The sequence below is a fragment of the Fukomys damarensis genome, unplaced genomic scaffold (genome assembly GCF_012274545.1).
Source record: "Fukomys damarensis isolate Sample0158 unplaced genomic scaffold, DMR_v1.0_HiC HiC_scaffold_16, whole genome shotgun sequence".
Taxonomy (NCBI): domain Eukaryota; kingdom Metazoa; phylum Chordata; class Mammalia; order Rodentia; family Bathyergidae; genus Fukomys; species Fukomys damarensis.
The window spans coordinates 114,942,326-114,956,325 of NW_022900928.1; the positions used below are offsets into that span (position 1 = coordinate 114,942,326).

General features: G+C 37.7%; 1 protein-coding gene across 6 annotated transcripts in view; it reads right to left on the reverse strand.

The window, feature by feature from the left end:
- Abca12 (ATP binding cassette subfamily A member 12) overlaps positions 1-14,000 on the reverse strand; it is a 183,158-nt gene that overhangs the window by 108,318 nt on the left and 60,840 nt on the right. For 5 of the 6 annotated variants that reach the window (XM_010616024.1, XM_010616023.1, XM_010616026.1 and 2 more), the window contains one exon: positions 7,318-7,471. In XM_010616024.1, the coding sequence (XP_010614326.1) occupies positions 7,318-7,471 (154 nt within the window). Of the gene's footprint in view, positions 1-5,356; positions 5,580-7,317; positions 7,472-14,000 lie in introns of those variants that run through there. The other variant, XM_010616028.1, reaches the window with a different exon arrangement.

Genomic DNA, 14,000 nt, shown 5'->3' on the forward strand with positions numbered 1-14,000 from the left:
ATATACACACACACACATAAAGTTCTTGGTGTGATAGGTGACAGACAGTAGTATCCTTTCCATTGTTTCACATAATTACTTTGTGCAAACTTGTTTATAGCCATATGTAACTATTGCACTACTTCTCCATTCTAGGCTGTGATATCTTTGGGAGCAGGCATCGTGTATCATTCTTTAAATTCCCAATTCATAGCATAGTAAGTACTGGACTTCAAGATCCAATGGCAGATTGAATAAACAGACTATTCTGCTATGGTGGGGAAGAAAAAGCTCTTTGGAATTTCAGCTCTGTCTCTTCCTCAAAGATCTCAGCCTTTGTCTCTCTCATCTTCACGCTAGGACTGCAAACACCTATCTTACAAAGTTGTGAGTACGATATAAAAAGAGATGTGTGTACAGGGTGTCAGTGTGAGCTCAGTTATCACAGGCATTCGTTGTCATTAGCTTTTTGTCAGAGAAATAATCTACTTAGAATTCTATAACCTTCAAAAATGTAGAATGGATGGACCCTATTATTTTATAGTCCTGGAACCTGCAAGCATTAACCAGTAAATTAGGATGAGGCATAGGACCTTGCCCAGGGTTGTATAACTCCTTCATTTTATGGGGTTTTAAAATTTCATTATCAATGTAGGAAAGTAATTTCTATTAGTAGTAATGATCAATTTTTCCCCTTCTCACACTGGCAGATTCTTGAGAAAAATCTACACTGTACTACATTAGCAGATGTTAGGATGTTTAGCACATGGCAAATACTGTGTACTTTGTAATAAACTGTATCACTTGAAACAACTAATGGCTGAAGAAGCATCTTTTCTAAATGGCTTTGGCCTACTCTCCATTGATATACAGCTGATTCGGCAAGTTTCCTTGGAAGGGGAAACACCCAGGGAATCTTATACTATACCTGCCATGTCCCTTCATTAACTCATCAACATTTATTAAATTCCTTTTATATGCATTATAATGAGCAAATCAAACAAGAAAACCAAGGTTTACAATACATTAAGGGCAATAGCTGAGTAAGGACATGCCACAGGGGATAATCAGAACATGTGGCAGAGCCCCTAAATGTGAGTTATCACAGTAATTTTGTAGATTATGTTCTTTAGAAAGACTTTGCTACCTTAACATTTTTCCTTTACTTTTCCACTAGACCACTGGTTCTTTTCCAGGACAATTTTGCCTGCACCCTGCAGGGGATATTTGACAATGTTTAGAGACATAGTTGGCCATCACAATTGTAAGGGACAGAGCGCTAATGACACCTAGGAGGTAAAGGCTAAGGATGCTGCTAAACACCTTACAAATGTACAGCATAATATAGGATTATCTATCCCAAGTATCAGTGGTGCCCAGGCTGGGAAATCCTGCACTAGCCTGTGATAAATATGTGAAATCATTCAGTTATGACTTTAACCCACTCTCACTCCCCAAGACCAACTCAAGAGACTTAAAAATTCTACTCAGGACCTCTAAATAATAGCTCTGAGGAAGTCACATAGAATCTCCCTCTTACTGGATATTTCTGGGATGTATATTAAAGGATTATGTAAGCCAAGATGCCCCATGAATTTGACCCAATGGTTCATGTGACTTTAGAAAATTCAACTCTGAAAGTGAGCCAAGAATGCTTGACTCAGATCATCAAATCATCATTCAACCAACTTTTATTGGACTATGTTGCATTTATGTTCCCATGGGGTTGGCCAAAGCCCTTTCCTTGAAATTGCTGCAGACAAGGACTTTGCCTCAGTAGCACTTATTATTCTTCTCTTTGGAAAGGAATCCAATACAGGAAACATCTTGTTTTTAAGAATCTACTACACTAGGAGGAAAACCAAACCCAGAATAGATTTGACTTCTTCTCAGACATGTCTACCAACAGTTGCATTTGGGAAATGTCACATTTATATATACTACCATAAAGGTAGAATTTATGCACTTGTACTGGATGTCAGTTTTTCCTGTGAGAGGGAAAAATTACCTGGATAGGTGGTATCTGTGTATGTCACAGTAAGTTCTGTCTATAAAAGGAATCCCTTCTAGGAAACAGACATATAGCAACTTCTGGAAAGAAAATTGTAACTTTTTTTGTCTGTAAGCGTTAGTTAAATTTTTCTGTATATTTTTCCCCTTTCCTCAGAATTATATTTATATCAGTAAGTAGTGACATCTGGAAAGAAGATGTGAAATATGCTGCAAGCCCACTTATGGTTTCAGCTCCAGGTGACAGATATCATTGACTTTGACTACAGATAGAGACTCAGGCCCCTCAGGTGATCATCGAAGATCTCTCAGCATTTGATATAGCCATCATTCCTGGCTATCCCAAAGCAAGACATGCATAGGGAAATTTTAATTATCTTGCATTTCATTCTGACCTTCAATTTTTAAAGATCATCCATGCTCCAGATAGAATCTAGGTTTGTCCTCCTTCAAAGCATATCTCTCTCTTAGTGGCCCAGCTATAATAAAAAATCGAGAAGTGCTTTAATTTATCCCGTCCTAGAGTCTTTTATATTCTTAGGAAAGACGCTGGAGTTATGTAACCTCAACAAGTTAATATCTAAGTTTCTAGAGGCACTATCTGGGCAGATGAAGAAAAGTTTTAGGGGATGGATGCATACTGGAAATGTGGAATAGGGAGGAGATAATTCACAGGGGCTTTTTGATGACTATGTGCAAATTATGTTCGATTCCACTATAAAAACAGGCAGATTAATTTGGCAGTCCTGCAAGGGAATTGGTACTGCCTCCATCACCATTAGAAGCAACACTACGTACCTATTCCGCTGTGTCAACCATGAGGGTGCCTCCCACTATCTTTCTCTTTCCCCTAGTTCTGAGTTTCTTTCTCCAGGCCCTATCTCAAGTACATCTTTTTTTATTCTGCTAAGGTACAGGCTAGCCATCCTTACTGATCACATCTTTAAAGGCCTCTGGGAGCACTGTCGTGACATCCTCCCCCACCAAACCTACCTCCATTCCAACAATCTACCCAACAGTAAGACCCACATTCCCCAGGCACAAATGAGGTCTTTAAAAACCTGTGTAACTATTCTCCATTTGTTTCTAATGTTGTGGGCATAGTGAGAGCTAAACAAATACTCATCACATTTACTATATTATAAGTAATTCACCAATTGTCTTGTCTCTCCCACCTGGTTGTAAATTCTGCAGGGCATAAAAGGTGTTTTATTCATTTCTGTATCTTCAGTGACTTGCATAGTCTCTAGAACATTGTACAATACTATGTTCAATCATTCTCACTGAATGAATGAACTGTTTGGCCTGTATGGCAATGAATATACTCTTCCTGTTTGTTCTTAGAAAATAAATTTTAACCTTTCTTTTTACACTAATTCTAGGTAAAGTTATAGTTATAACTATAGTTATAGCTGAATGGTTATAGTTCAAAATTAAAACCATATGAGACCTATAAGTCCTATCTCATCATTGTAGTCAAGTGAGAGCAAACATCAGATTTGCATCCACTTGTCGTACATTGCCAGTGATGTCTTTAGATTAATTTCTATATCCATCTATATTTTTCAATATTAAATAAAAAGTTATCCCTGAATAAAGCTGGATTAGCTATTTTTCAAGTTCTGTGGGAGCTATATAATAGGAGTAAAGGTATGAATTTAAACACCATGGTTCATGATGAGCATCAACCAGGATAAGGAGCACATCTGTAGAGGCAATTTCTCCCAGGCGCTGCAGGACTGTTGAATCACTTCTCCAAATAATGACCTCGTGAGCCCTGGGGAACGATCTCTGCCATGCACCAACTGTGTGAACAATGGTATACCAAGGGGCTCCCGCTGTTTGATATATTCCTAGAGGCACGATAGGGGAAGGACAAGGGTAAGATCTGTGATGTCAGATCATCTATTGTGCAAAAGAGCAAGATAACCATAAATGTGGTCATTTATTTTTTCAGATATCTAGGTACAGTGTTGGATTTTTTTAAAAAAGCACCTCATCCTGAAGCTAATACTTAGAGAAATATGAATTTAATAACAGAAGGTTGGTACCAAAAGCAACATCACATCAAAACACTTGGCAGTCAGCCAGTAAGTAGTGACTGCAGTGTGATCCTGTCTTTCAGAAGACTAGTCTATTAAAAGAAACATGGTGGGCCTCTTTTGATGAAAACAAAAGTGACACTTCTTTCTTCCCTTACAGAACAGAAAAAGAAGGCTGTTTTGTTTCTTAATGAAGCTATGCTGTTGAATCTTTCTTCACCAGGAGGAAGCAATTTAGTGGAATGGTTTACCAGTAACCACGCACAAGTTTCACTGCAGGGCTATATAAAGCATAAAAGTTAATAGCATGGTGGGAATATCATTAATACAATTTATTATTGTACATAATTTTCTAAATTAAGCTCCAATTACTTGGTTGCTCAAAAGAAAATATTGAATATACAGCAATATACAACTTGAGCTACACAAATTACCTGGAGGTTAGGATAAAAGTAAAAAATATGTATATGACCAGCTGTCTAGAGAAAAATCAACAGAAAAGAAACCTGGACTTTAATCTTACTTCCAAAACCAACACAATGTCTCACTCAACTCCAATGAGTTAGATTCACTATACAATCACATGGAAAAAATATTCCTTTTGGAGGAAGTATATTTATACATTATCTACCGTGTGTGTGTGTGTGTGTGTGTGTGTGTGTGTGTGTTACGTGTGTGCTTATTCCCTTCATAGTTAGCTCTTCATGAAGAAAAATTGGTTTAAAGGAGAAATTACCAGGTAGGACTGTAATCCAACTATCCAACTTGTAAATAATGTGTATTAATGTTTTCCATATATCTTTTAAGGCTTGGTTCACAAAATGTCCATCTCATTTACATCTCTTTATGAAGGTTTTGTTGTTGTTGTTTTGTTTTTTTGTTTTTTGGTTTGGTGTCTTTTGGCTGTTATTAGTCCAGCTAAAAGCTCTCTTTCTACACTGAGTATGGAGAGAATGGGCTTAGAGGTCCTCTGACACTTTTCACTGCACTATCTCCTATTATTGCTATTGATTTAATATTCTTCTTTCCCTGCCGAAATGCTGGCATAAATCGTGCCTAATTGGTCACTCATGCAAGGATGACTGCATGAGTCTCATCTCTACAACAACAGAGAATGCTATCCTTCCTTTTCCCTCACTTTACACTGATTGCACCAGAGGGTATAAGCTCTAGACAGATTTGGTCTCTTACCGAAACATACAATGATAGAATGTTGGAATTCATCTATAGCATGCTATTCTCATAACAGTTCATCATGTCATTTTCCTGCTTAAAACTTCCCAATGGCTTCTTGCTATATTAAAAATAATAATCATCTTACTTACCTCTTCCTCCCTGATTGAATCTTCACTCTCTTTCTCGTGTTCCTTGTCAACACATCCCCTTCCCCTTTGATCATCTCTTACAATGCTGCTCCCATGTTAGCTGACTTTCTGTTCCTCTGAGTGCTCGGATTTGTCCCCACCTCTGGATCATCATTCTCTTCCAGATGTTCACATGCTGCTAAGGGTGCCTCCTCATCCTTGCTGGTCTCTACCCAAGAGTTACCTTCAAGCAGAGGATTTTTCTTACCACCTAATGGTTGTTTTTTTTATTTTGTTGTTGTTGTTGTACTGTTTTATTTTTCACTACTAGGACCAAACCTAGGGCTTTGCATATGTTAGGCAAATTCCCTTCTTTTCAATTAGAGTGCACTTCCAGCCCTCTTGCCAACATATTCAACCCCTACTTTTTAATTTACTATCTCTTAACTTATTTAATTTTCTGACTGGCACAATTATTATGTTATTATGTTATTTATCTATTTGATTGTTTATTTTTTGTATGATCTTTCACTGAAATGCAAGTAACAAAGAGCTAGAGAGACTATCTTATTCACCTCTGTATCACGGTGCTTGAAATGGTGCCTGTGATATGGAAACATCTCAATCATTATTTCTTGAATAAATCAATGAATTAATGAATGAACATCAGAACTATTCTAAGCACCAACCCTAATTTCCTTATTAAAACAACAGAATTTTGAAGCAGGTGTGGTGGCACATGCCTGTAATCCCCGCACTTGGGAGGCTGAGTCAGGAGGATTGCTGTGACTTCAAGACCGGCCTGGGTGACCTAGTGAGTTCCAGGTCAGTCTCAAATACACAGTGAGACCCTGTCTCAAAACAAAACAAAACAAAACAACAGAATTTTGTGTGAATTAGCAGCCCAACAATTAATTGTCCCAAATCGCTTCCCATGACAATTCGCCGCCGGTGATCGCAGACAGGCAGGTAGGCAGGCAGCTGAAAAAAACCCCCTCTGGGGTCCTTGGGTCCTTCCTGGGTCTGTTGTCGCGCAGGCCGGGAGCTCACGCGCAGGCCGGGAGCTCACGCGCACGCCGCCGGTGATCGCAGACAGGCAGGTAGGTCCCCATGACAATTCTTGACATGTTCATATTTTATGCTAGGCAGCGTGAAATTCTTCTCTCTTAAAATATCAGCCACATTATTTGGTGACCAAAATCATGATGATGTCATTGGAAGAAAAATTATGCTACATGCTAAGGAATTTAATATTTAAGTTTAGGAATCAAATATCTCTGATTATACATAAGTGTAATATTTTCTCAGGAGTTACTGTGAAAATAATCTCTAACAGAATTATCTCATGGTTGACTCAAAATTATAATATTGCTTTCAGTTCCACAGACAAGTAGGCTCCTGGGATTTATTTTTAGGTATAAAATCCCAACAAGGAAAATTGTGGTTATAAGAGATCAGGCTATATAAATGGTCTAGATTCCTATCTTCATTCTTCAGCAACTTTTCCCCTCATAAAATGGAACTTACATTAACCTAATTTAAAGCTGGTTGTTTAATTATGTATACTTTCATCTTTATTACTTTGAATTTTGAGACCCTTAATTTTCTTATTTGGGCTTTCTGGTTTTTATTATGTGTAGAAGTGCCATTTAGAGTGATAGAAATGTGTCATTCTTTTTGGAGATAATACCCCTGCAGCTTATCTTACGCTTGTGAGTGAGTCTTAGGACAATATGTCATTGACAGTGCGAAGTGGGATAGAAAGTGTAATTCATTTTAAAGGGCAAAACTTTGGAGTATGCTCAAGCTCACAAAATCATAGCAATTCCAACATGTACTTACCTTGTGCTTTCACATTTACATCACCACGGAAAATGCAGTCATAAATATTTACAGGACAGATTTACAAGACAGTTTTCTCATAAGGAAAAAAAACATTTAATCTCTCAAAAAAATTCAACACATTTGGGAAGTGGCCCCACCTGTCTTTAAACAGCCCCTCACTGATCCCTTTTCTGCGAAGCAGATCTAGGGGCCCGTAGGGAGTGTCTTTGCACTTAGAGTCTGTGTCGCAGAGTAGAGTTTGCAGAAACGGGAAGAATCCAGTGCTAGGAAGGTTTCGAGGTGCGAGGTAACCTGGATTAAAAAAATAATACTGGCATCACTATGACATGTTTGTTGGGAAGAGAAAAAAGTGTGGTGATAACTTCACTTCATCAAATTGCCTCTTCAATACAACTGTCTAGGATCTCCGAGCTTACCCTACCTCTGCAACTGACATGGACTATGCCATAGGAGCACACCTGGAGGATGTTTTACCTTGACTTTTCTAAATTTGCTAGTATGAATTAAAAGACATAAAAGTATCTTTGGCCCCACTGATTACTCTTTCTGGGTTTACTCTGAGGAAATACTTAAAGGTACTGTACTGGCTAAGGTGGCACGTCAATGTGACTGGCTTTGGATTCCACCTGGGGAATTGGTGGTGCATACTTCGGGGTGTATCTGGTGGGTCATTTAGCCATGGCCTTGGATACTACGTCCCTTGCCTTTTTGTTTCCGGTACCATTTCCCCTGTGCTGCTTTCTGATTGCCTGGGACAAAGCAGCTTTGCTCTTCCACATTTTCTCTGCCATGATGTTTCTAACTTGGAGCCAGTTGGCCACGGACTGAAACTCTGAAGCTGTAAGCCAAATTGAACCTCTCTTCTATTCAGCTGTTACTGTTGGGTATTGTGTCCCAGCAATGGGAAAGCTGAGTAGTTTCAAGAATGTTTCATAGAAAACATTAGCCACGGCAATTAGACAAGAGAAAGAAAATAAAGCAATAAAGATAGGAAAGGAAGAAGTTAAACTGTCATTATTTGCTGATGATATGATACTCTACACTGAAGACCCAAAAAACTCCACCAAAAGACTTCTAAATTTAATTGACACTTTTAGCAGAGTAGCTGGATACAAGATCAACACCCAAAAATCAAGAGCCATCTTGTACACAAATAATAGACTCACTGAGAGAGAAATTAGGGATACAATTCCTTTAACAATGACATCCAAAAATATGAGGTATCTAGGAATCAATCTAAGGAGAGAAGCAAAAGACCTCTATATTAAAACTACAGCACTCTGAAAAAAGATATTGGAGAGGATATAAAAAAGTGGAAAGATACCCCCTGCTCCTGGGTAGGAAGAATCAACATAGTGAAAATGGCCATACTACCAAAACTGCTCTACAGATTCAATGCAATGCCAATTGAAATTCCAACACTATATTTCACAGAACTAGAAAAAAGAATCCAAAAATTCATTTGGAACCAGAAGAGATCTAGAGTAGCAAAAGCCATCCTAGGCAACAGAGACTTGGCAGTGGATATAACAATTCCCAATTTGAAACTATATTACAAAGCCACTGTGATAAAAACAGCATGGTACTGGCAAAGAAACAGACGTGAGGATCAGTGGAACAGCCTAGAAGACACAAAAACAAATCCAGATGTACTCAGCTACATCATCTTTGACAAAGGAACTGACCATCCTCAGTGGAGGAAAGATAGCCTCTTTAATAAATAGTGTTGGAAAAACTGGATTTCAACCTTCCAAAGATTAAAACTAGACCCTTATCTTTAGCCATGCACTAAACTAAAATCCAAGTGGATTAAAGATCTAAATTTTAAAAGAGAAACACTAAACTTGCTTAATATAAGTTAGGCAGAACTCTTGAAGACATTGGCATAGGAAAAGACTTTATGAACAAATCCTCAGTAGCACAGAAACTAGCAGAAATAATCAACTGGGATCTCATCTTATTAAAAAGCTTCTGCACTGCAAAAGAAGCCATCAACAGAACTAATAGACAACCTATAATGTGGGAAAAAATTTTACCAGCTGCTCCTCAGACAAAGGGCTTGAATATGTAAAGAATTCAAAACAAACAGCCTCCCCAAATATAAAGACCCTATTCAAAAATGGCCATCTGAAATAAACAGACATTTCTCAGACAAAGAAGTAAAAGCAGCAAGTAAATATATGAAAAAATGTTCCACATCACTGGTCATTCGAGAGATGAAGATGAAAACAACACTGAGATTCCATCTCACCCCACAAAGAATGGCTGCTATCAAGAAATCAACCAATAACAAATGTTGATGGGGTTGTGGGGAGAAAGGAACCCTTCTCCATTGCTGCTGGGAGGGCAGACTGGTGCAACCACTATGGAAATCAATATGGAGATACCTCAAAGAGCTGGGACTAGAGGTTCCATTTGACCCAGCCATCCCTCTGCTGGGTATCTTTCCAAAAGAATTAAAGGATCATATCGCAGTGATATATGCATACCTATGTTTACAGCAGCACAGTTTGTAATAGCTAAAACTTGGAAACAGCCCATGTGCCCATCAGTTGGAAACTGCATAAAGAAGATGTGGTTTTTCTATAAAATGGGATACTACTCAGCCATAAAGAATGAGAAATTAGATTCATTCATAGGAAAATGGATACATATTGAGGATATACTCCTAAATGAAATAAATAAGTCACACATGTGTAAATACTGAATAGTTTCTCTGGTGTGAAAAACTATAATAGTACATAAAATCCTAATGAGATAATTGACAATGTGAAATAGAAAGAAAAGGGCTAGAAGAAAGTGGGAAGGGTAGGGGAAAGGTAATAAGGGAAGAAAAAAATAGGAGAAATGAAAAAATAGAAATAAAGTGTGTTTGTAAATGGGGAGAGCAGGAGGGGGTGAAGGGAGGGCAGGGACAAGGGGAAAAAATGAGAACCAAGACCTGTCATGTAAAGGTACACGATCCCAATAATGAATGTAACTGTACTGTATACCTAAAATGTACAAATAAACTCAATGAGAAAAAAAAAAGAGAACATTTCCTTGAGTGTTTTAAAAATAAATCGCATGTACCCGGCATGGTGGTGCACACCTGTAATACCAGCACTGGGGAGGCTGAGGCAGGAGGATTGCTGTGAGTTCGAGACCAGCCTGGGTTACATAGTGAGTTCCAGGTTAGTATCAAATACATAGTGAGATTCTGTCTCAAAAAACCAAAAAAAAAAAAAAAAAATCACATGGTATACATACAATACAATATACTGTAGCCAATAAAACTCCAGTTAATATGAAAAAAGTTTATATCATGTAAAGGAATAGACTAGACAACAGATGTATTTTAAAAGCACATGAACACATAGTCCTTATCCATGACATATTTGTAATAAAACCCTGAAAGATTATAAAAAAAAAAACCTTTTTGATGGCTTTTTTGCCTAGGTGATATATTTCACATAATTTTTATTCACTTTTATTGTATATTTACTATTTTGTCACAATGTATATTTCTACTTCTGCAATCAAAACGTGTATAGATGTGGCCAACTTTTCAGATATTGTACCAGTAAACACTTTTTGTCCCTTCCAAATGTAATATTTCAATTATTCTATGCACAGAACTTATTCCTTTTTAAAAATACTAGCAATTAATATGAAGGAATAGGCAGATTTTCCCCAAAATTTGTAATAGGAAACAACTGTAACAATAAATGGTTTTATTACATTTACTTTAATGCTTGTTTTATAAAATGTAATAATGGCAAGACATTTGGCAAAGCTGTAAAATACAAATCTTTTCATAATTAGGTCTGATATTAAAACTCTAGATTCCTCCCTTGGGAAAATATGGAGACCATGAACTTTCAAAACAGTCTAGAAACTGGGAGGGAAATTCCAAACTGAAGGCTAACAAACAAAACCTGAATTTCTTCTTGAATCTATTAAAAAAGTGTCAGTCATGTCGGTCTTCATTTTAAAGAGAAAGAAGCAAAGCGTTTAAAAAATGTTAAGAGAAACATGAGTGTGCATTTATATACTGGCAGAAAGTATAATAATGAGAAAATTGATCCAAGTAACTTAAATGTATACCTACATAAAGAAAGAAAACTGGAAATAAAAGGAAAGGTGTCATCGGAGAGGTAGCCAAAAGAAAAGTAAAGAGGATTTTTTTTAAGAAAGGGATTTTGGAAAATGCTATATTGTTGACCTTGAAGATGAAAGAAGGAATCAAAAGCCAAGGAACAAAGAGAACATTAGAAGTCAGAAAAGGCAAGAAAATAGATCCCCCCTAGAAAGTCCAGAAAACACGTGGCCCTGCTGACCTCTTGATTTTTAGCCCACTAATATTTCATTCTCAACTTCCAACCTGCAGAATGGTCAAATAATAATTACTATTTTTAAAGCTACTCAATTTGTGGTAATTTATTATAGCAGTTATAAGAGAACAATATAGATGCTAATACTAGTATGAATGAAAGTTTTGAAAACTGAAAAACATCAGACAGAGCTTAAATTCACTGAGCTGTTCACTAGCACCTTCTGAGCAGAAAAAAAGATGGGTATTTTGCCCAAGAAAGGCTGCAGTGAACCCACAATAATCTCCATCAATGTTTTTCCTGTGCTGCTCCCTGAACAAGCTGGAGAAAAACCGTCAAGTTGCCTGTTACTATTGTTTTTATTCAATAAATTTTATTTTATCCCAGTCCTTCCCTCAAGCCCCACCATGTGCAAAAGCTTTGTTTCCATTTTTCCCTCCTATTTTCATTTTTTTCCTTGTAACATTTCACATCATCTATCTACTGTGAAATTCTGCCATGATGAACTGCTTAGGGCAAGGCCTTTATAAATCTGTAGTAGAAGTTCACTGTTCATGGTAATCCACCTTCTTACACGGATCCTACCTCTGGCTACTCACTCAGGTTACAGGTCTGAGTGAGTACAGGTCTGAAAATAGGCGTGTCCCTGCTCAAACGCACACAGTATCTTCTTTGAATGGGGAAACAGGAGATAGAAGGACAACAGAAACATGGACAGATGTTCCCATTGGCTTATTAAGCATCTCTTGTTCCTATGCTGCTTATCAGTGTAATGGTTTGGCTGGTGAGCCAGTCCTAAAATCACTGGGAGCTCCAGCAAAAAGCAACATGAAAAGGAGACGAGAGAAGAAGATGGAATGGAAAGAAGAGCTGAGAAAAGGTGGCACTTCACACCCAATGTCACCGTTCCTGACATTGATTACAATTTGTGACTTGTTTAAGGAATAAGGAATTTGAAGGAATTTAAACCAACAACAGTCTTTGATGTGATACTGGATAGAAGATAAGCCTACTTTTCAGAAAATTCATCCCAAGGGTTTCTTTAAAAATAAGCTTCTGGGGTGTTGAAAATACAGTCAGTGCTTTGCACAGATTTTTGATAAATGATATTTAACTTATTATAATGGGATCCTGCTAATGAGGAACTGGTTCAGGGTAACCCAAGTTTTAGTTCTCACAGCACCGTGCAGAACATAGATGGTCAAATTTTTTACTTGATCATCATCTTTTAACCAAGAATTGGACTTACTGAGGTGTGGGGCTACTGAAGCAACAACAGCACTGATGGATTAAGCAGCTCCTGTACGCATATACTATGCTAGGCAAGAAACATGCATTTATATAACGCCTTCCTTCACATCCATGATTTACTTTCTCATGCTCAGTAACTTTTTACAAACCCCAGACATCCTCTAGAACTAAAATATCAGAATTAAAAGCAATTCAACTTTTGCATAGCTTCTTTGTGAAAAGAAACGGACTTTTTAATTTCCCACCCATTTCAGTTATGTGTAGAAGGAAGTAGCCACTCAGAGCAACAGTCCAATCAAACCACTAAATGTTTTCAAGGACTGCTAATTTTAACTTGAACTTATCGTATTCGGAAGGAATCCTTGGCACTTTCAGTTTCTAAAATAATGTTTCCCTTTATAGTCCCAAATGCTAGAATAGAGGAAACATTTCTCTGTCTTTCTCAAAACTTCAAAGGAGGAAGCAAAGCTAATCATTAAATGTCCCTGTCCCCAGCAAAGGACAGACCAAAGAAAAAAACAGAAAGATCTCAACTGTTCAAGCCACAGAACAACTAGCAGTTAAAAAAGAAGAAGAAGAACAAGAAGAAAAAGAGATCTTAGGGGCTTGCCAGGGATATTAGGTTGGATAAAGTTCTTGATATGATGATGATTCTCAAGGTCTCACACTCAGAACAGTGTTTATGCCAATCATCAGGACCAAAACTATCAACAAACAACCAGTTACGTGGAGGTCAGATTCAGAAGACATCAACATAGTCTGGAAGTGGGATCAGGTGGTGGGAAATAAAATCCCAAGCCACTTACTTTCTCCATAACACCAAAAAGAGGCAGTAGGCCAGCTCCCCCTCCCATGAGGAGAGGTCCTTCCTCTAAAATGGAGATGGGCCACATTACTAGCACAGTCCTAGCTTAACACTAATGCAGTTCAGTGCTGTCTTACAGAGTTGAGCCAAACCAAAGAACAAAACAAACTTAAGAACAAACCACAAATCAACCAAGATTTAAACTATATCATATGCATTTTTCCTTGCAGCAAGAATGAAACCAAGGGCAGGGGATTTAGCTCAGTGGCTCTGCTGCCTGCCTTTTAAGCTCAAGGACTGGTGGAGGAGGAGGAGGAGGAGGAGAGGGAGGAGGAAGAGAAGGAAGAAGGGGGGAGGGAGAGGAAGAGGAAGAACAGTCAACTAAGGTATCAATATTTATGTAAGGAAAGCTTTTATTTTTTTCCCTTTTTTTTTTTTTCAAAGCCCTTTA